The following is a 21527-nucleotide window of genomic DNA, read 5'->3' on the forward strand; positions in this document are numbered from 1 at the left end:
CAGCCCAGTACGGCCCAGTACAGCCCAGTATGGCCCAGTACAGCCACCGAGCCCCCCCGCACCCACCACTGGGGGCTCAGCCCAGCCCTGGCCCCTTCCCCGTGTCCCCTCCCCGTGTCCCCCATCCCTGTCCCCCCCGTCCCCATCCCCGTGTCCCCCAATCCCTGTCACCCCCTGTGTCCCCCCTGCCCCCCCCTTCCCCGTGTCCCCTTCCCCGTGTCCCCCCGTCCCCTCCCTGTCCCCCATCCCTGTCCCCTCCCCGCGTCCCCAAATCCCCGTGTCCCCTCCCTGTCCCCATCCCCGTGTCCCCCCCATCCCTGTCACCCCCTGTGTCCCCAAATCCCTGTCCCCTCCCCGTGTCCCCCCATCCCTGTGTCCCCTCCCCGTGTCCCCCCACCCCTGTCACCCCCTGTGTCCCCCATCCCTGTCACCCCCCTGTGTCCCCAAATCCCTGTCCCCTCCCCGTGTCCCCCATCCCCGTGTCCCCCATCCCCGTGTCCCCCCCACCCCTGTCACCCCCTGTGTCCCCCATCCCTGTGTCCCCAAATCCCTGTCCCCTCCCCATGTCCCCCCATCCCTGTCCCCATCCCCGTGTCCCCAAATCCCTGTCACCCTCTGTGTCCCCCCATCCCTGTCCCCTCCCCATGTCCCCAAATCCCTGTCCCCTCCCCATGTCCCCCCATCCCTGTCACCCCCCTGTGTCCCCCATCCCTGTGTCCCCAAATCCCTGTCCCCTCCCCGTGTCCCCCCATCCCTGTCCCCATCCCCGTGTCCCCAAATCCCTGTCACCCACTGTGTCCCCCCCATCCCTGTCCCCATCCCTGTGTCCCCAAATCCCTGTCCCCTCCCCATGTCCCCAAATCCCATCCCCGTGTCCCCCCATCCCTGTCACCCCCCTGTGTCCCCCCATCCCTGTCCCCATCCCCATGTCCCCAAATCCCTGTCCCCCATCCCTGTGTCCCCCCATCCCTGTCACCCCCCTGTGTCCCCAAATCCCTGTCCCCTCCCCATGTCCCCCATCCCTGTGTCCCCCCTCCCCGTCCCCCCACCCCTGTCACCCCCCCGTGTCCCCTCCCCGTGTCCCCAAATCCCCGTGTCCCCTCCCCGTGTCCCCCCACCCCTGTCACCCCCTGTGTCCCCCCATCCCTGTCACCCCCTGTGTCCCCAAATCCCTGTCCCCTCCCCGTGTCCCCCATCCCCGTGTCCCCCATCCCCGTGCCCCCCCACCCCTGTCACCCCCCGTGTCCCCCATCCCTGTCCCCATCCCCATGTCCCAAAATCCCTGTCCCCATCCCCATGTCCCCCCATCCCTGTCACCCCCCTGTGTCCCCCATCCCTGTGTCCCCAAATCCCTGTCCCCTCCCCGTGTCCCCCCATCCCTGTCCCCATCCCCGTGTCCCCAAATCCCTGTCACCCCCTGTGTCCCCCATCCCTGTGTCCCCAAATCCCTGTCCCCTCCCCGTGTCCCCCCATCCCTGTCCCCATCCCCGTGTCCCCAAATCCCTGTCACCCCCTGTGTCCCCCCATCCCTGTCCCCTCCCCATGTCCCCAAATCCCTGTCCCCCATCCCTGTGTCCCCCCATCCCTGTCACCCCCTGTGTCCCCAAATCCCTGTCCCCTCCCCGTGTCCCCCATCCCCGTGTCCCCCATCCCCGTGTCCCCCCCATCCCTGTCACCCCCCGTGTCCCCCATCCCCGTGTCCCCCATCCCCGTGTCCCCCCATCCCTGTCACCCTCTGTGTCCCCCCATCCCTGTCCCCATCCCCGTGTCCCCAAATCCCTGTCCCCTCCCCATGTCCCCCCATCCCCGTGTCCCCTCCCCATGTCCTCCCATCCCTGTCCCCATCCCCATGTCCCCAAATCCCTGTCCCCTCCCCATGTCCCCCCATCCCTGTCACCCCCTGTGTCCCCCATCCCTGTGTCCCCAAATCCCTGTCCCCTCCCCATGTCCCCCCATCCCTGTCCCCATCCCCGTGTCCCCAAATCCCTGTCACCCTCTGTGTCCCCCCATCCCTGTCCCCTCCCCGTGTCCCCAAATCCCTGTCCCCTCCCCATGTCCCCAAATCCCATCCCCGTGTCCCCCCATCCCTGTCCCCTCCCCATGTCCCCAAATCCCTGTCCCCCATCCCTGTGTCCCCCCATCCCTGTCACCCCCTGTGTCCCCAAATCCCTGTCCCCTCCCCATGTCCCCCATCCCTGTGTCCCCCCTCCCCGTCCCCCCACCCCTGTCACCCCCCCGTGTCCCCTCCCCGTGTCCCCAAATCCCCGTGTCCCCTCCCCGTGTCCCCCCATCCCTGTCACCCCCCTGTGTCCCCCCATCCCTGTCACCCCCCGTGTCCCCCATCCCTGTCCCCATCCCCGTGTCCCCAAATCCCTGTCCCCTCCCCATGTCCCCCCCATCCCCGTGTCCCCTCCCCATGTCCTCCCATCCCTGTCCCCATCCCCATGTCCCCAAATCCCTGTCCCCTCCCCATGTCCCCCCATCCCTGTCACCCCCTGTGTCCCCCATCCCTGTGTCCCCAAATCCCTGTCCCCTCCCCATGTCCCCCCATCCCCGTGTCCCCTCCCCATGTCCTCCCATCCCTGTCCCCATCCCCGTGTCCCCAAATCCCTGTCCCCTCCCCATGTCCCCAAATCCCATCCCCGTGTCCCCCCATCCCTGTCACCCCCTGTGTCCCCCCATCCCTGTCCCCATCCCCATGTCCCCAAATCCCTGTCCCCCATCCCTGTGTCCCCCCATCCCTGTCACCCCCTGTGTCCCCAAATCCCTGTCCCCTCCCCATGTCCCCCATCCCTGTGTCCCCCCTCCCCGTCCCCCCACCCCTGTCACCCCCCCCGTGTCCCCTCCCCGTGTCCCCCCACCCCTGTCACCCCCTGTGTCCCCAAATCCCTGTCCCCTCCCCATGTCCCCCCATCCCCGTGTCCCCTCCCCGTGCCCCCCCATCCCTGTCCCCATCCCCGTGTCCCCCGTGTCCCCTCCCCGTGTCCCCCCCCACCCCTGTCACCCCCCGTGTCCCCCATCCCTGTCCCCCTCCCCGTGCCCCCCCACCCCTGTCACCCCCTGTGTCCCCCGTGTCCCCTCCCCGTGCCCCCCATCCCCACCGCCACCCCGCCACGCACCCACAGCTTCCCCCCCCCAGGGACACCCCCACCCCCCTAGACGTGCACCCACCCCCCCCAGCACCCACCCGTGGGTGCCACCGCCCCCCCCAGACGTGCCCCCCCCCCCCCAGCACCCACCCGTGGGTGCCTCCGCCCCCTCCGCCCTTTATAGGCACCCCCAGCCCGGGGGGGGGGGGGGTCCCAGGAGCCTTTAATCCCCCCCTAAGCGGCTTGCGCTCATCCTTCCTGCCCCCCACGGAGCCCCCACGGTCACGGGGTGGGGGCAGGAAAAAAGGGGGGGGGGGGGGGATGGGTGGAAAAATTTTTGGGCTCGTCCGGGATTTGAACCCGGGACCTCTCGCACCCTAAGCGAGAATCATACCCCTAGACCAACGAGCCACGCGCAGCGGGACCCCCCCACGCCGGGTCACGAGTGGGGGGGGGGACACCCCAGTATTTGGGGGGGTACCGGTACCGGGGGGGGGGTCGGGGGGGAGAGGGGGAAGCAGCAGCACTGCAGCCCCCCCCCCCCCCCCCAAGTGCATAAGCCCACCCCCCCCTTCGTGCACGCACCCCCCCCCCCCAAAAAGTGCGGCCCCCCCCCACGCAATGCACCCCCCCCACCCGTGCACCCCCCCCGAAAATGCGCCCCTCTTCAGTGCACCCCCCCCCAAAAAGTGCACCCTTCCTCAGTGCACCCCCCCATGCACCCCCCATAAGTGCACCCCCCACCCATGCACCCCCCAAAAGTGCACCCCCCACCCCATGCACCCCCCCAAAAGTGCCCCCCCGCAATGCACCCCCCACCCATGCACCCCCGCACCCATGCACCCCCCAAAAATTGCACCCCCCTCAATACACCCTCCCCAAGCACCCCCCACCCACGCACCCCCCAAAAGTGCCCCCCCGCAATGCACCCCCCACCCATGCACCCCCCAAAAGTGCCCCCATCCATGCACCCCCCCGTGCACCCCCCAAAAGTGCCCCCCCGCAATGCACCCCCCACCCATGCACCCACCCATGCACCCCCAAAAGTCCCCCCCACCCATGCACCCCCCACCCATGCACCCCCCTATGCACCCCCAAAAGTGCCCCCCCGCAATACAACCCCCACCCATGCACCCCCATCCATGCACCCCCCACCCATGCACCCCCCTATGCACCTCCCCAAAGTGCACCCCCACCCATGCACCCCCCTATGCACCCCCCAAAGTGCACCCCCCATCCATGCACCCCCCAAAAGTCCCCCCCCACAATGCACCCCCCACCCATGCACCCCCATCCATGCACCCCCCACCCATGCACCCCCCTATGCACCCCCCAAAAGTGCACCCCCCACCCATGCACCCCCCTATGCACCCCCCCAAAGTGCACCCCCCACCCATGCACCCCCAAAAGTGCACCCCCACCCATGCACCCCCAAAAGTCCCCCCCACCCACGCACCCCCCTATGCACCCCCCAAAAATTGCACCCCCCTCAATACACCCTCCCCAAGCACCCCCCACCCACGCACCCCCCCAAACGCCCCCCCAACGCCCCCCTCCTCAGCGCCCCCCCAAAAGTCCCCCCATGCGCCCCCACCCATGCACCCCCTACCCATGCGCCACCCAAAAGCCCCCCCACAATGCACCCCCCACCCGCGCACCCCCCCAAACGCCCCCCCCCAACGCCCCCCTCCTCAGCACCCCCCCCAAAGCGCCCCCCCCCAGCACAGAGCAGGACCCCATAGGCGCCGGGGGGCACCCAAGGGTGCTGGGGTCACCTCACGGTGGGGGGGGGGGGGGGACCCCCAATCCGCCCCCCCCCCGACCAGCACAGGGCGCTGCGACACCCCGGGGGGGGGGGGGGGCAGCAGGCCCAAACTTGGGGTCCCCTCTGCCCCCCTGGGGCCCTTTGGGGACGCCCCCCACCCTGAGCTTGCGTCAGAGTTGGGGGGGGGCCTTGACGCCCCCCCCCCCCCCCCCCCCAAATCCCCCGGGAGCCCCGGCAATCGGCTCGGCCCGGCTTAACGAGGCCGATTAAGCGCTGAGCCCGGCTTAGCCCCCCCAAATCCCCAAGTTTGCCCCGGGATGAGCCCTTGATCCCCCCCCTCAGCCCTTAAGCGGCTTGGGAGCGGGGCAGGATATATCCCACCGCGTCCCTCCCCCACCCCCCCAACAAAAAAAAAAAAAAAAAAATAAATTTTTCAAAAAGACCCCAAAACCACCCCGATTTCTCCCCGCTTTGGCCAATGGCGGGCGACGAAGAGTTCTACCTCTTCAAGAACGGCTCCTCGGGGGGGCCGTGGGATGGACCCCAATATCACATCGCCCCCCCTTGGGCCTTCTACCTGCAGACGGCCTTCATGGGCTTCGTCTTCGTGGTGGGGACCCCCCTCAACGCCGTCGTCCTGGTGGTCACGGTCAAGTACAAGAAGCTGAGGCAACCCCTCAACTACATCTTGGTCAACATCTCCTTCAGCGGCTTCGTCTCCTGCGTCTTCAGCGTCTTCACCGTCTTCGTCTCCAGCTCCCAGGGCTACTTCGTCTTCGGCAAGCACATGTGCTCCTTGGAGGGCTTCGTGGGGGCCACCGGAGGTAGGCGTGGGGTGGGGCGGGGGGACCGCCGGGGGCCGGGGGGGCTGGAGGAGGTGGGGGGACCGCCGTGGGCTGGGGGGGCTGGAGGTGGAGGTGACCACCATGTCTGGTGGGGCTGGTGGAGTTGGGGTGACCACAAGGGTCTTGAGGGGATGAAGGTAGGGGTGACCACCATGGTCTGGGGGGGGCTGGAGGAGTTGGGGTGACCACCATGGGCTGGGGGGCTGAAGGTGGAGGTGACCACCATGTCTGGGGGGCTGGAGGAGTTGGGGTGACCACAACGGTCTTGAGGGGATGAAGGTAGGGGTGACCACCATGGTCTGGTGGGGCTGGAGGAGTTGGGGTGACCACAAGGGTCTTGAGGGGATGAAGGTAGGGGTGACCACCATGGTCTGGTGGGGCTGGAGGAGTTGGGGTCACCACCGTGGTCTAGTGGGGCTGGAGGAGTTGGGGTGACCACCATGGTCTGGGGGGGCTGGAGGTGGAGGTGACCACCGTGGTCTGGGGGGGCTGGAGGAGTTGGGGTGACCACTGTGGTCTGGGGGGCTGAAGGTGGAGGTGACCACCGTGGTCTGGGGGGGCTGGAGGAGTTGGGGTGACCACTGTGGTCTGGGGGGCTGAAGGTGGAGGTGACCTTGGGGTGACCACAACGGTCTTGAGGGGATGAAGGTAGGGGTGACCACCATGGTCTGGGGGGGGCTGGAGGAGTTGGGGTGACCACCGTGGTCTGGGGGGGGGGCCGTAGGTAGGGTTGACCACCGTGGTCTGGTGGAGCTGCGGGTAGGGGTGACCACCATGGTCTGGGGGGGCTGGAGGTGGAGGTGACCACCATGTCTGGTGGGCTGGAGGAGTTGGGGTGACCACAAGGGTCTTGAGGGGATGAAGGTAGGGGTGACCACCATGGTCTAGTGGGGCTGGAGGAGTTGGGGTGACCACCGTGGTCTGGGGGGGCTGGAGGAGTTGGGGGTGACCACTGTGGTCTGGGGGGGGCTGGAGGAGTTGGGGTGACCACTGTGGTCTGGGGGGCTGTAGGTAGGGTTGACCACCGTGGTCTGGTGGAGCTGCGGGTAGGGGTGACCACCGTGGTCTGGTGGGGCTGTAGGTGGAGGTGACCACTGTGGTCTGCGGGGGCTGGAGGAGTTGGGGTGACCACCATGGTCTGGGGGGGCTGTAGGTGGAGGTGACCACCGTGGTCTGGGGGGGGCTGGCGGAGTTGGGGTGACCACAACGGTCTTGAGGGGATGAAGGTAGGGGTGACCACCATGGTCTGGGGGGGCTGGAGGAGTTGGGGTGACCACCATGGGCTGGGGGGCTGGAGGAGTTGGGGGGACCGCCGTGGGCTGGGGGGGCTGGAGGTGGAGGTGACCACCGTGGTTTGGGGGGGTTGGAGGAGTTGGGGTGACCACCATGGTCTGGTGGGGCTGGAGGTAGGGTTGATCACCATGGTTTGGTGGGGCTGGAGGAGTTGGGGTGACTGCCTGGTCTGGGGGGGCTGGAGGAGTTGGGGTGACCACTGTGGTCTGGTGGGGCTGAAAGTGGAGGTGACCACCGTGGTCTGGGGGGTTGGAGGAGTTGGGGTGACCACCGTGGTCTGGTGGGGCTGAAGGTAGAGGTGCCCACCATGTTCTGGTGGGGCTGGAGGAGTTGGGGTGACCACCGTGGTCTGGTGGGACCATAGGTGAGGGTGCCCACCATGTTCTGGAGGGGCTGTGGGTGGGGTTGACCACTGTGGGTGATCACCAGAGGTGCCCACCATGTTCTGGTGGGGCTGCAGGATTCAGGGTGACCACCATGGTCTGGGGGGACCATAGGTGAGGGTGCCCACCATGTTCTGGAGGGGCTGGAGGAGTTGGGGTGACCACCGTGGTCTGGTGGGACCATAGGTGAGGGTGCCCACCATGTTCTGGAGGGGCTGTGGGTGGGGTTGACCACTGTGGGTGATCACCAGAGGTGCCCACCATGTTCTGGTGGGGCTGCAGGATTCAGGGTGACCACCATGGTCTGGGGGGACCATAGGTGAGGGTGCCCACCATGTTCTGGAGGGGCTGGAGGAGTTGGGGTGACCACCATGGTCTGGGGGGACCATAGGTGAGGGTGCCCACCATGTTCTGGAGGGGCTGGAGGAGTTGGGGTGACCACTGTGGGTGATCACCAGAGGTGCCCACCATGCTCTGGTGGGGCTGCAGGATTCGGGGTGCCCACGGTGAGCTGGTGGGCCGCGGGGGTTGGTGGGCCGCGGGTTGAGGTCCCGGTGCCGCGTGTCCCCCCCAGGGCTGGTGACGGGGTGGTCCTTGGCCTTCCTGGCGTTCGAGCGCTACATCGGTCATCTGCAAGCCCTTCGGCAACTTCCGCTTCAGCTCCAAGCACGCCCTGCTGGTGGTGGTGGCCACCTGGGCCATCGGCGTCGGCGTCGCCATCCCCCCCTTCTTCGGCTGGAGCAGGTGGGGCGGGCAGCGGGCGGGTGCTGGGCCGCCCAGCAGTGCCACGGGGTGCCACGGGGTGCCACGGGGTGTCATGGGGTGCCATGGGGTGACATGGGGTGCCACAGGGTGCCATGGGGTGTCATGGGGTACCATGGGGTGACATGGGGTGCTGTGCGGGTCCCAGGAGGGTGCTGAGCCACCCAGCAGTGCCACGGCGTGCCATGGGGTGTCATGGGGTGACATGGGGTGCCACGGGGTGCCATGGGGTGTCATGGGGTGTCATGGGGTGCCATGGGGTGCCATGGGGTGCCGTGGGGGTCCCAGGAGGGTGCTGAGCCACCCAGCAGTGCCACGGGGTGCCATGGGGTGCCATGGGGTGCCACGGGGTGCCATGGGGTGTCATGGGGTGTCATGGGGTGCCATGGGGTGCCATGGGGTGTCATGGGGTGACATGGGGTGTCATGGGGTGCCGTGGGGGTCCCAGGAGGGTGCTGAGCCACCCAGCAGTGCCACGGGGTGCCATGGGGTGCCATGGGGTGCCACGGGGTGCCATGGGGTGTCATGGGGGTGTCATGGGGTGCCATGGGGTGCCACGGGGTGCCATGGGGTGTCATGGGGTGTCATGGGGTGCCATGGGGTGCCATGGGGTGCCGTGGGGGTCCCAGGAGGGTGCTGAGCCACCCAGCAGTGCCACGGGGGTGCCATGGGGTGCCATGGGGTGCCACGGGGTGCCATGGGGTGTCATGGGGTGTCATGGGGTGACATGGGGTGCCATGGGGTGTCATGGGGTGCCGTGGGGTGTCATGGGGTGCCATGGGGTGCCATGGGGGTCCCAGGAGGGTGCTGAGCCACCCAGCAGTGCCACGGGTGCCATGGGGTGCCACGGGGGTGCCGTAGGGTGCCACGGGGTGCCATGGGGTGCCATGGGGGTGTCATGGGGGTGTCATAGGTTGCCACGGAGTGCCATGGGGTGCCGTGGGGGTCCCAGGAGGGTGCTGAGCCACCCAGCAGTGCCACGGGGTGCTGTGGGGTGCCATGGGGTGCCGTGGGGTGTCATAGGGTGCTGTAGGGTGCCGTGGGGTGCCAGCAGGGTCCCGGGAAGGTGCCATGGGGTGCCAGGAGGGTGCTGAGCCACCCAGCAGTGCCACGGGGTGCCATGGGGTGCCAGGAGGGTCCCAGGAGGGTGCCATGGGGTGCCATGGGGGTACCACGGGGGTGCCACGGGGCACGGAGCAGCCTGCCATTCCCACGGGGGTGCCACGGGGGTGCCACAGGGTGCCGTGGGGGTACCACGGGGGTGCCATGGGGGTGCCACAGGGCATGGAGCAGCCCGGCATTGCCACGGGGGTGCCACAGGGTGCCGTGGGGGGTACCACGGGGGGTGCCATGGGGGTGCCACAGGGCACGGAGCAGCCCGGCATTGCCACGGGGGTGCCACAGGGTGCCGTGGGGGTACCACGGGGGTGCCATGGGGGTGCCACAGGGCATGGAGCAGCCCGGCATTCCCACGGGGGTGCCACAGGGTGCCGTGGGGGTACCACGGGGGTGCCCCGGGGGTGCCACGGGGCACGGAGCAGCCTGGCATTGCCACTGGGGTGCCGTGGGGGTGCCCCGGGGGTGCTGTGGGGGTACCACGGGGGTGCCATGGGGGTGCCATGGGGGTGCCACGGGGCATGGAGCAGCCCAGCATTGCCACGGGGGTGCCACAGGGTGCCGTGGGGGTACCCCGGGGGTACCACGGGGGTGCCGTGGGGGTTCCATGGCGGTGCCACAGGGTGCCGTGGGGGTACCACGGGGGTGCCTTGGGGGTGCCACAGGGGTTCCATGGGGCACGGAGCAGCCCGGCATTGCCACGGGGGTGCCGTGGGGGTGCCCCGGGGGTGCCGTGGGGGTACCACGGGGGGTGCCACAGGGCACGGAGCAGCCTGGCATTGCCAAGGGGTGCCATGGGGGTGCCATGGGGATGCCAGGGGGGTACCACGGGGGTGCCACGGGGCATGGAGCAGCCCAGCATTGCCACGGGGGGTACCACGGGGGTGCCACGGGGGTGGCACGGGGCACGGAGCAGCCCAGCATTCCCACGGGGGTGCCACAGGGTGCCATGGGGGTACCACAGGGGTGCCACAGGGTGCCGTGGGGGTACCACGGGGGTGCCATGGGGGGTGCCACAGGGCACGGAGCAGCCCGGCATTGCCACGGGGGTGCCACAGGGTGCCGTGGGGGGTACCACGGGGGTGCCACGGGGGTGCCACGGGGCACGGAGCAGCCCGGCATTGCCACGGGGGTGCCACAGGGTGCCGTGGGGGTACCACGGGGGTGCCACAGGGTGCTGTGGGGGGTACCACGGGGGTGCCACGGGGGTGCCACAGGGCATGGAGCAGCCCGGCATTGCCACGGGGGTACCACAGGGTGCCGTGGGGGTACCACAGGGGTGCCACAGGGTGCTGTGGGGGTACCACGGGGGTGCCACGGGGGTGCCACAGGGTGCCGTGGGGGTACCACGGGGGTGCCATGGGGGTGCCACGGGGCACGGAGCAGCCCGGCATTGCCACGGGGGTGCCACAGGGTGCCGTGGGGGTACCACGGGGGTGCCACAGGGTGCCGTGGGGGTACCACGGGGGTGCCACGGGGGTGCCACGGGGCACGGAGCAGCCCGGCATTGCCACGGGGGTGCCACAGGGTGCCGTGGGGGTACCACGGGGGTGCCACAGGGTGCTGTGGGGGTACCACGGGGGTGCCACGGGGGTGCCACAGGGCATGGAGCAGCCCGGCATTGCCACGGGGGTACCACAGGGTGCCGTGGGGGTACCACGGGGGTGCCACAGGGCACGGAGCAGCCCGGCATTGCCACGGGGGTGCCACAGGGTGCCGTGGGGGTACCACAGGGGTGCCACAGGGTGCCGTGGGGGTGCCACAGGGCACGGAGCAGCCCAGCATTCCCATGGGGGGGCCACAGGGTGCCGTGGGGGTACCACGGGGGTGCCCCGGGGGTGCCCCGGGGGTGCCATGGGGTGGAGCGGGCAGTGAGCGCCCGTGCCCCGCAGGTACGTGCCCGAGGGGCTGCAGTGCTCCTGCGGGCCCGACTGGTACACGGTGGGCACCAAGTACAAGAGCGAGTACTACACCTGGTTCCTCTTCATCTTCTGCTTCATCGTGCCCCTCTCCCTCATCATCTTCTCCTACTCCCAGCTGCTCAGCGCCCTGCGGGCCGTGAGTCCGGGGGCCGCGGCGGGCAGGGGGCCGGGGGGGCTGCGCACGCGCGAGGGCGAGGGCGAGGGGCTGGGGGAGGGGGGATGGTGAAAGGGAGGGAGGGAGGGATGGAGACATGGATGGAGGGAAGGATGGAGGGAGGGAAGGAGAGAGGGATGGAGGGATGGATGGAGGGATGGGGAGATGGATGGAGGGATGGATGGAGGGATGGAGGGATGGATGGAGGGATGGGGAGATGGATGGAGGGATGGATGGAGGGATGGATGGAGGGATGGAGGGATGGATGGAGGGATGGATGGAGGGATGGATGGAGGGATGGAGGGATGGATGGAGGGATGGAGGGATGGAGGGATGGATGAAGGGATGGATGGAGGGATGGATGGAGGGATGGATGGAGGGATGGATGGAGGGATGGAGGGATGGATGGAGGGATGGATGGAGGGATGGATGGAGGGATGGAGGGATGGACGAAGGGATGGATGGAGGGATGGATGGAGGGATGGAGGGATGGATGGAGGGATGGGGAGATGGATGGAGGGATGGATGGAGGGATGGATGGAGGGATGGAGGGATGGATGGAGGGATGGAGGGATGGAGGGATGGATGAAGGGATGGATGGAGGGATGGATGGAGGGATGGATGGAGGGATGGAGGGATGGATGGAGGGATGGATGGAGGGATGGATGGAGGGATGGAGGGATGGATGGAGGGATGGAGGGATGGATGAAGGGATGGATGGAGGGATGGATGGAGGGATGGAGGGATGGATGGAGGGATGGATGGAGGGATGGGGAGATGGATGGATGGATGGAGGGAGGGATGGAGGGATGGATGAAGGGATGGATGGAGGGATGGAGGGATGGATGAAGGGATGGATGGAGGGATGGATGGAGGGATGAAGGGATGGAGGGAGGGATGGAGGGAGGGAGGGAGGGAGGGATGGATGGAGAGATGGAGACATGGATGGAGAGATGGATGGAGGGATGGAGGGAGGGATGGAGGGATGGATGGAGACATGGAGGGAGGGAGGGAGGGAGGGAGGGATGGAGGGAGGGATGGAGGGATGGAGGGGTGGATGGAGGGATGGAGGGATGGATGGAGGGAGGGAGAGATGGATGGAGACATGGATGGAGGGATGGAGGGATGGATGGAGGGAGGGAGAGATGGATGGAGAGGTGGATGGAGGGAGGGATGGAGAGATGGAGGGAGGGAGGGATGGATGGATGGAGAGATGGATGGAGAGATGGATGGAGAGATGGGTGGAGGGATGGAGGGATGGATGGAGAGATGGAGGGATGGAGGGATGGAGGGATGGAGAGATGGATGGAGGGATGGAGGGATGGAGGGATGGAGAGAGGGATGGAGGGATGGAGGGATGGAGAGATGGATGGAGGGATGGAGGGATGGAGGGGTGGATGGAGAGATGGATGGAGGGATGGAGGGATGGAGAGATGGAGGGAAGGGGGAATGGAGGGAGGGAGAGATGGAGGGTGAGCAGGGTGGAGGGCAGGAGGGCAGGAGGGATGGAGGGCTGGAGGGATGGGGAGATGGAGAGCAGGAGAGATGGAGGGTTGGCTGGAGGGATGGAGGGAAGGAGAGACGGCTGGCAGGATGGCGGGTGGGCAGGATGGAGGGAAGGCGGGCAGGAGGGTAGACAAAATGGAGGAACGGAAGGACGGACGGAGGGAGGGCGGGCTGCTCGGACAGAAGGACGGAGGCAGGAGGGTGGGAGGCCCGGCCAGGGGCGGGGGCCGGGCCCTGACCCCCGTTTTGGGCGCAGGTGGCCGCGCAGCAGCAGGAGTCGGCCACGACGCAGAAGGCGGAGCGGGAGGTGTCGCGCATGGTGGTGGTGATGGTGGGCTCCTTCTGCCTCTGCTACGTGCCCTACGCAGCCCTGGCCATGTACATGGTGAACAACCGGGACCACGGCCTCGACCTGCGCCTGGTCACCATCCCTGCCTTCTTCTCCAAGAGCGCCTGCGTCTACAACCCCATCATCTACTGCTTCATGAACAAACAGGTGGCCCGGGGACGGCCCGGAACGATGGGGCCAGGGGGACACCCGGGGACACCCGGGCGATGGGGTCATCCAGGGACACCTGGGTGATGGGGACATCCCAGGACACCCGGGTGATGGGGTCATCCAGGGACACCTGGGGGATTGGGGACACCTGGGTGATGGGGACATCCCAGGACACCCGGGTGATGGGGTCATCCAGGGACACCTGGGTGATGGGAACACCTGGGTGATGGGGACATCCAGGGACACCCGGGTGATGGGGACATCCAGGGACACCCAGGTGATGGGGACACCAAGGGACACCCGGGTGATGGGGACATCCAGGTGATGGGGACACCAAGGGACACGCGGGTGATGGGGACATCCAGGTGATGGGGACACCAAGGGACACGCGGGTGATGGGGACATCCAGGTGATGGGGACACCAAGGGACACGCGGGTGATGGGGACATCCAGGTGATGGGGACACCAAGGGACACCCGGGTGATGGGGACATCCAGGTGATGGGGACACCAAGGGACACCCGGGTGATGGGGACATCCAGGTGATGGGGACACCAAGGGACACGCGGGTGATGGGGACATCCAGGTGATGGGGACACCAAGGGACATCCAGGGGATGGGGACATCCAGGTGATGGGGACACCAAGGGACACCCGGGTGATGGGGACATCCAGGTGATGGGGACACCAAGGGACACCCGGGTGATGGGGACATCCAGGTGATGGGGACACCAAGGGACACGCGGGTGATGGGGACATCCAGGTGATGGGGACACCAAGGGACACGCGGGTGATGGGGACATCCAGGTGATGGGGACACCAAGGGACACCCGGGTGATGGGGACATCCAGGTGATGGGGACACCAAGGGACATCCAGGGGATGGGGACATCCAGGTGATGGGGACACCAAGGGACATCCAGGGGATGGGGACATCCAGGTGATGGGGACACCAAGGGACACCCAGGTGATGGGGACATCCAGGGACACCTGGGTGATGGGGACACCCAGGTGATGGGGACATCCAGGGAGACAGGGAGGACACCCAGGGACACCCAGCTGATGGGGACACCCGGGCACTGGGGACATCCCAGGGACACCCAGGCAATGGGGACATCCAGGGACACCTGGGGGATGGGGACACCCTGGGACACCCGGGTGATGGGGACATCCAGGGACACCCGGGTGATGGGGACATCCAGGGACACCCGGGTGATGGGGACACCAAGGGACACCCGGGTGATGGGGACACCAAGGGACACCCGGGTGATGGGGACATCCAGGGACACCCGGGCAAGGGGGACACCCAGGGACACCCAGATGATTGGGACACCCGGGCACTGGGGACATCCCAGGACACCCAGGTGATGGGGACATCCTGGGGACATCCAGGGACACCCTGGCAATGGGGACACCCTGGGACACCTGGGAATGGGAAGATCCTGGGGACTTTCGGGCAATGGGGACACCAAGGGACACCCGGGTGATGGGGACACCCAGGCAAGGGGGACATCTTGGGACATTCGGGCAATGGGGACACCCTGGGACACCCGGGCGAGGGGAACACCCAGGGACACCCAGATGATTGGGACGCCAAGGGACACCCGGGCGAGGGGGACACCGAGGGACACCCAGGTGATTGGGACACCCCAAGACACCTGGGCGATGGGGACACCCAGGCAGTGGGGACATCCCAGGACACCTGGGGGATGGGGACACCCAGGGACACTTGGGGACCAGGGTCATCCAGGGACACTTGGGGACACCCCCGGGGTGACCGGGGACATCTGGGGAGCAGGGACATTTGGGGACCGAGGACATCCAGGGACACTTGGAGACACCCCAGGGTGACGGAGGACATCTGGGGACCAGGGACACTTAGGGACCGAGGACATCTGGGGACACTTGGGGACACCATGGGGTGCCCAGGGGCATCTGGAGACCAGGGACACTTGGGGACAGGGATGCCCAGGGACTTTTGGGGATTGAGGCCATCCAGGGACACTTGGGGACACCCCGGGGTGCCTGAGGACATCTGGGGACACTTGCGGACACCCCGGGGTGACCAAGGGCATCTGGGGACACTTGGGGACATCCCGGGGTGCCCAGGGACATCTGGGGACCAGGGACATTTGGGGACTGAGGACATCCGGGGACACTTGGGGACCCCCTGGGGTGACCAAGGACATCTGGGGAGCAGGGACATTTGGGGACCGAGGACATCCAGGGACGCCCTAGGGTGACCAAGGACATCTGGGGAGCAGGGACACTTGGGGACCAGGGTCATCCGGGGACACTTGGGGACACCCCGGGGTGACCGGGGACATCTGGGGAGCAGGGACATTTGGGGACCGAGGACATCCAGGGACACTTGGGGACACCCCAGGGTGCCCGAGGACATCTGGGGACACTTGGGGACACCCCGGGGTGACCGGGGACATCTGGGGACACTTGGGGACCGAGGACATCCAGGGATGCCCATGGAGCAGGGACACCCGGTGACGACGGCCTGGGGACATCCTCGGGAGCAGGGACAATGGGGGACGCTGGGGCTGGGGGATGGCAGGGGGACACCCAGGGGTGCTTGGCGACATTTGGGGACATTTGGGGACATTTGGGGACAACTCCAGAGCCATCTCTAGGGCTGGGGAGGTTGGGGGGTGGCCACCACGTCCCCAGGAGATGGAGGCCAAGGTGGCATCAGGGATGGGACGGCAGTGCCAGGGCTGGGGGCACGGGGGGGGACATGGGGGGACACTGGGGACACTGGGGACCCCCCGGGGCTGAGCCGCGTCCCCCTCCCCATAGTTCCGCGCCTGCATCATGGAGACCGTCTGCGGGAAGCCCATGACGGACGACTCCGACATCTCCAGCTCAGCCCAGCGGACGGAGGTCTCGTCCGTCTCCTCCAGCCAGGTCAGCCCCAGCTGAGGAGCCGCCAGCGCCCCACGGCTGCCCCCCGGCTATGGGGCTGGGGCTGCCCCCTCGCTATGGGGCTGCCCCCCGCTATGGGGCTGCCCCCCCTCGGCCGGCCTAGGATGTAGGCGCGGGGGTGGGCCAATAAACCACCGCCGCGGTCGGAGCGCAACGCCGAGCCCCTCTGCGCGGCGGCCGCCCCACGGCGGGGCGGGGACGGGGGGGCCCCCGTGGGTGGGCTCGGCCCCACAGCGATGCCGGGGTTGGATCCTGTTCCCTTGTCCTGCCCGGGACCCACAAGCGGTGGTGGGGCAGGGAGGTGGGATGCTGCTTCCTTCTACCCATGGGGCTGGGGTGGTGCTGAGCCCCCCATCTGTGGGGCTGGGGCAAGGCTGGATGCCATCGGCGGGGCTGGGGTGGTGCCGAGCCCCACATCTGTGGGGCTGGGGCAAGGCTGGATGCCATCGGCGGGGCTGGGGTGGTGCCGAGCCCCACATCTGTGGGGCTGGGGCAAGGCTGGATGCCATCGGCGGGGCTGGGGTGGTGCTGAGCCCCAGATCTAAGGGGCTTGAGTGGGGCTGAGCTCCTCTCCATGGGGCTGGGGTGGTTCTGAGCCCCCATCCATGGGGCAAGGATGGTTCTGAACCCCATCTGTGGGGCTGGGGTGGTGCTGAGCTCCTCTCCATGGGGCTGAAGTGGTTCTGAGACCCCATCCATGGGGCAGGGGCGGTTCTGACCCCCACCTATGGGGCTGGAGTGGTGCTGAGCTCCCATACATGGGGCTGGGGTGGTTCTGAGCCCCCATCCATGGGGCTGGGGTCATTCTGAGCCCCACATCCATGAAGCTGGGGTGGTTCTGAGCCCCCCATCTGTGGGGCTGGGGCAGTTCTGACCCCCATCTATGGGGCTGGAGTGGTGCTGAGCTCCTCTCCATGGGGCTGGGGTCATACTGAGCCCCCCATCTATGGGGCAGGAGTCATTCTGAGCCCCCATCTATGGGGCAGGGGTGGTTCTGAGCCCCCTAAGCCCCCTAACCATGGGGCTGGGGCCATTCTGAGCCCCCATCCATGGGGCAGGGGTGGTTCCGAGCCCCCTAAGCCCCCCATCCATGGGGCAGGAGTCATTCTGAGCCCCCCATCCATGGGGCAGGGGTGGTTCCGAGCCCCCTAAGCCCCCCCATCCATGGGGCTGGGGTCATTCTGAGCCCCCCATCCATGGGGCAGGGGTCATTCTGAGCCCCCCATCTATGGGGCTGGGGTCATTCTGAGCCCCCATCCATGGGGCAGGGGTGGTTCCGAGCCCCCTAAGCCCTCCATCCATGGGGCAGGAGTCATTCGGAGCCCCCCATCTATGGGGCAGGGGTGGTTCCGAGCCCCCTAAGCCCCCCATCCATGGGGCAGGAGTCATTCTGAGCCCCCCATCTATGGGGCTGGAGTCATTCTGAGCCCCCCATCCATGGGGCTGGGGTGGTTCCGAGCCCCCTAAGCCCCCCATCCATGGGGCAGGAGTCATTCGGAGCCCCCCATCTATGGGGCTGGAGTCATTCTGAGCCCCCCATCCATGGGGCAGGGGTGGTTCCGAGCCCCCTAAGCCCCCCATCCATGCGGCAGGAGTCATTCTGAGCCCCCCATCCATGGGGCAGGGGTCATTCTGAGCCCCCATCCATGGGGCAGGGGTGGTTCTGAGCCCCCTAAAGCCCCCCATCCATGGGGCAGGAGTCATTCTGAGCCCCCATCCATGGGGCAGGGGTGGTTCCGAGCCCCCTAAGCCCCCCATCCATGGGGCTGGGGTCATTCTGAGCCCCCCATCCATGGGGCTGGGGTCATTCTGAGCCCCCATCCATGGGGCAGGGGTGGTTCTGAGCCCCCTAAAGCCCCCCATCCATGGGGCAGGAGTCATTCTGAGCCCCCATCCATGGGGCAGGGGTGGTTCCGAGCCCCCTAAGCCCCCCATCCATGGGGCAGGAGTCATTCTGAGCCCCCCATCCATGGGGCAGGGGTGGTTCTGAGCCCCCTAAGCCCCCCATCCATGGGGCAGGAGTCATTGTGAGCCCCCCATCTATGGGGCAGGGGTGGTTCCGAGCCCCCTAAGCCCCCCATCCATGGGGCAGGGGTCATTCTGAGCCCCCCATCCATGGGGCAGGGGTGGTTCCGAGCCCCCTAAGCCCCCCATCCATGGGGCAGGAGTCATTCTTGAGCCCCCCATCTATGGGGCTGGAGTCATTCTGAGCCCCCATCCATGGGGCAGGGGTGGTTCCGAGCCCCCTAAGCCCCCCATCCATGGGGCAGGAGTCATTCTGAGCCCCCCATCCATGGGGCAGGGGTCATTCTGAGCCCCCCATCTATGGGGCTGGAGTCATTCTGAGCCCCCATCCATGGGGCAGGGGTGGTTCCGAGCCCCCTAAGCCCCCCATCCATGGGGCAGGGGTCATTCTGAGCCCCCATCCATGGGGCAGGGGTGGTTCCGAGCCCCCTAAGCCCCCCATCCATGGGGCAGGGGTCATTCTGAGCCCCCCATCCATGGGGCAGGGGTGGTTCTGAGCCCCCTAAGCCCCCCATCCATGGGGCAGGAGTCATTCTGAGCCCCCCATCTATGGGGCTGGAGTCATTCTGAGCCCCCATCCATGGGGCAGGGGTGGTTCCGAGCCCCCTAAGCCCCCCATCCATGGGGCAGGAGTCATTCTGAGCCCCCCATCCATGGGGCAGGGGTCATTCTGAGCCCCCCATCTATGGGGCTGGAGTCATTCTGAGCCCCCATCCATGGGGCAGGGGTGGTTCCGAGCCCCCTAAGCCCCCCATCCATGGGGCAGGAGTCATTCTGAGCCCCCCATCCATGGGGCAGGGGTCATTCTGAGCCCCCCATCCATGGGGCTGGAGTCATTCTGAGCCCCCCATCCATGGGGCAGGGGTGGTTCCGAGCCCCCTAAGCCCCCCATCCATGGGGCAGGGGTCATTCTGAGCCCCCCATCTATGGGGCTGGAGTCATTCTGAGCCCCCATCCATGGGGCAGGGGTGGTTCCGAGCCCCCTAAGCCCCCCATCCATGGGGCAGGAGTTATTCTGAGCCCCCCATCCATGGGGCAGGGGTCATTCTGAGCCCCCCATCCATGGGGCTGGAGTCATTCTGAGCCCCCCATCCATGGGGCAGGGGTGGTTCCGAGCCCCCTAAGCCCCCCATCCATGGGGCAGGGGTCATTCTGAGCCCCCCATCTATGGGGCTGGAGTCATTCTGAGCCCCCATCCATGGGGCAGGGGTGGTTCCGAGCCCCCTAAGCCCCCCATCCATGGGGCAGGAGTTATTCTGAGCCCCCCATCCATGGGGCAGGGGTCATTCTGAGCCCCCCATCCATGGGGCTGGAGTCATTCTGAGCCCCCCATCCATGGGGCAGGGGTGGTTCCGAGCCCCCTAAGCCCCCCATCCATGGGGCAGGGGTCATTCTGAGCCCCCCATCCATGGGGCAGGGGTCATTCTGAGCCCCCCATCCAAGGGGCAGGGGTGGTTCTGACCCCCATCCATGAGGCACCGGAGCCAGGAAGGCAGCACCCATCCACACCCGGCATCCCCCAGCCCCACACCTCATCCCCCAGCCCCACACCACCCCGGCCGAGCCCCCCCCCACCCCGGGACGCGCCGATACCGATGCCGGGGGCCCAGGGGCCGCGTCAGCCCTCCCCACGCCGCGTAAACACTTCCAAATTAAGCTATCGCGGCCGCCGCGGCCGCCGAGCGAGCCAAAAAAGGGGGGTGACCCCCCCCAAACCCCTCACCCACGGCACGTTTTTGACCCACGGCACAGTTTTGACCCATGTTCGCATTTTTGGGGGGGTAAAACCAGGGGAATTTCGGGGGGGAGAGCCCGGCGCGGCGCAGCAAAACCCGGGAGGCAGCGCACGGGGGTGGGGGTTGAACGTAAACGGGTTTATTGAGCCACAGAATTTTCCGGCGCGGCTATGACAATTTTCCCGTTTCCAGCAGACGGACCGGAAAAAAAAAAAAAAAAAAAAAAAAATATTCAATCATCCCGAAAGGAAAAAATACCCGAGGGATAAACACGACGGCGTGGGGCTGGGGGGGGGAACGCGTGGGGCGCGTAAACCCCGCGTCGGGCAACGCGATTAGTGTCTGAAGTCGTTACCGGCGAGGAAGCGCTCGCTCGCCGTTTCCCAAAATCTTTCCGGCTGGAGAAAGCCGAGAGCGCGCCGGAGTTGGCCAAGGGGGTCTAGGGTTGTGGGTTTTTGGGTTGGGGTTGGGGGTTTTGGGGTTTTTTTCTATTTTTGGGGGGCGGGAGGGGAGAAGCAGCCGGGATCGTCGGCAAACGTCAGCGCCGAGGGCGCGCTGACGGCACGGCTTTCGTTTGGGATTATGGGAATCACCGTCGGGTTCTATCAAAAACGTTAATTTTACGTGAGTAGACGAAATACGAGTATATATACGTTACAGTCCGCGGGGGTTTTTTCACCCGCGGCGGCGCGGGGAGACGACGGATCGACGGGGCGAAGGCGGCACCGGGGTTTATTTCCCGGCGCGGGCACCGGCGCCGGCCTCGGCGTGATGCTGATGGAGAAGGAGCCAATGTCGATGGAGAAGGAGCCAACGCTGATGGAGAAGGATCCAACATTGCCAGAGAAGGATCCAACGCCAATGGAGAAGGATCCAATGCTGATGGAGAAGGATCCAACGTCACTGGACAAGGATCCACCGTCAATGGAGAAGGATCGAACATCACTGGAGAAGGATCCAACACCAATGGAGAAGAATCCAACGCCGATAGAGAAGGATCCAACATCAGTGGAGAAGGATCCAACGCCAATGGAGAAGGATCCAATGTCACCAGAGGAGCCAACATCAGTGGAGAAGGATCCAACATCGCCGGAGAAGGATCCAACACCAATGGAGAAGGAGCCAACACCAACGGAGAAGGGTCCAACATCGCTGGAGAAGGATCCAACATCGCCGGAGAAGGATCCAACACCAATGGAGAAGGAGCCAACACCAACGGAGAAGGGTCCAACATCGCTGGAGAAGGATCCAACACCAATGGAGAAGGATCCAACATAGCTGGAGAAGGATCCAACACCAATGGAGAAGGATCCAATGCCAATGGAGAAGGATCCAACACCAATGGAGAAGGATCCAACGCCAATGAGAAGGATCCAACACCAATGGAGAAGGAGCCAACACCAACGGAGAAGGATCCAACATCGCTGGAGAAGGATCCAACACCAATGGAGAAGGATCCAACGCCAATGGAGAAGGATCCAACACCAATGGAGAAGGATCC

At 66.7% G+C, this 21527-nt stretch overlaps 1 protein-coding gene and 1 non-coding gene across 2 annotated transcripts; one reads left to right on the plus strand and one right to left on the minus strand.

Annotated features, from left to right (window-relative positions):
• Window positions 1–3428: 3428 nt before the first annotated feature.
• On the minus strand, window positions 3429–3500 carry TRNAP-AGG (transfer RNA proline (anticodon AGG)). The gene has a single exon. It is a non-coding gene; the product is annotated as a tRNA-Pro (tRNA).
• Window positions 3501–5332: 1832 nt separating this feature from the next.
• Window positions 5333–16262, plus strand: OPN1SW (opsin 1, short wave sensitive). The gene is given in 6 exon segments (XM_075727759.1): window positions 5333–5678; window positions 7950–7999; window positions 8001–8119; window positions 11146–11311; window positions 13092–13331; window positions 16140–16262. Coding segments are annotated over 6 exon segments (1044 nt in total).
• Window positions 16263–21527: the final 5265 nt, after the last annotated feature.

This window comes from Pelecanus crispus, chromosome 1 (genome assembly GCF_030463565.1).
Source record: "Pelecanus crispus isolate bPelCri1 chromosome 1, bPelCri1.pri, whole genome shotgun sequence".
NCBI lineage: Eukaryota > Metazoa > Chordata > Aves > Pelecaniformes > Pelecanidae > Pelecanus > Pelecanus crispus.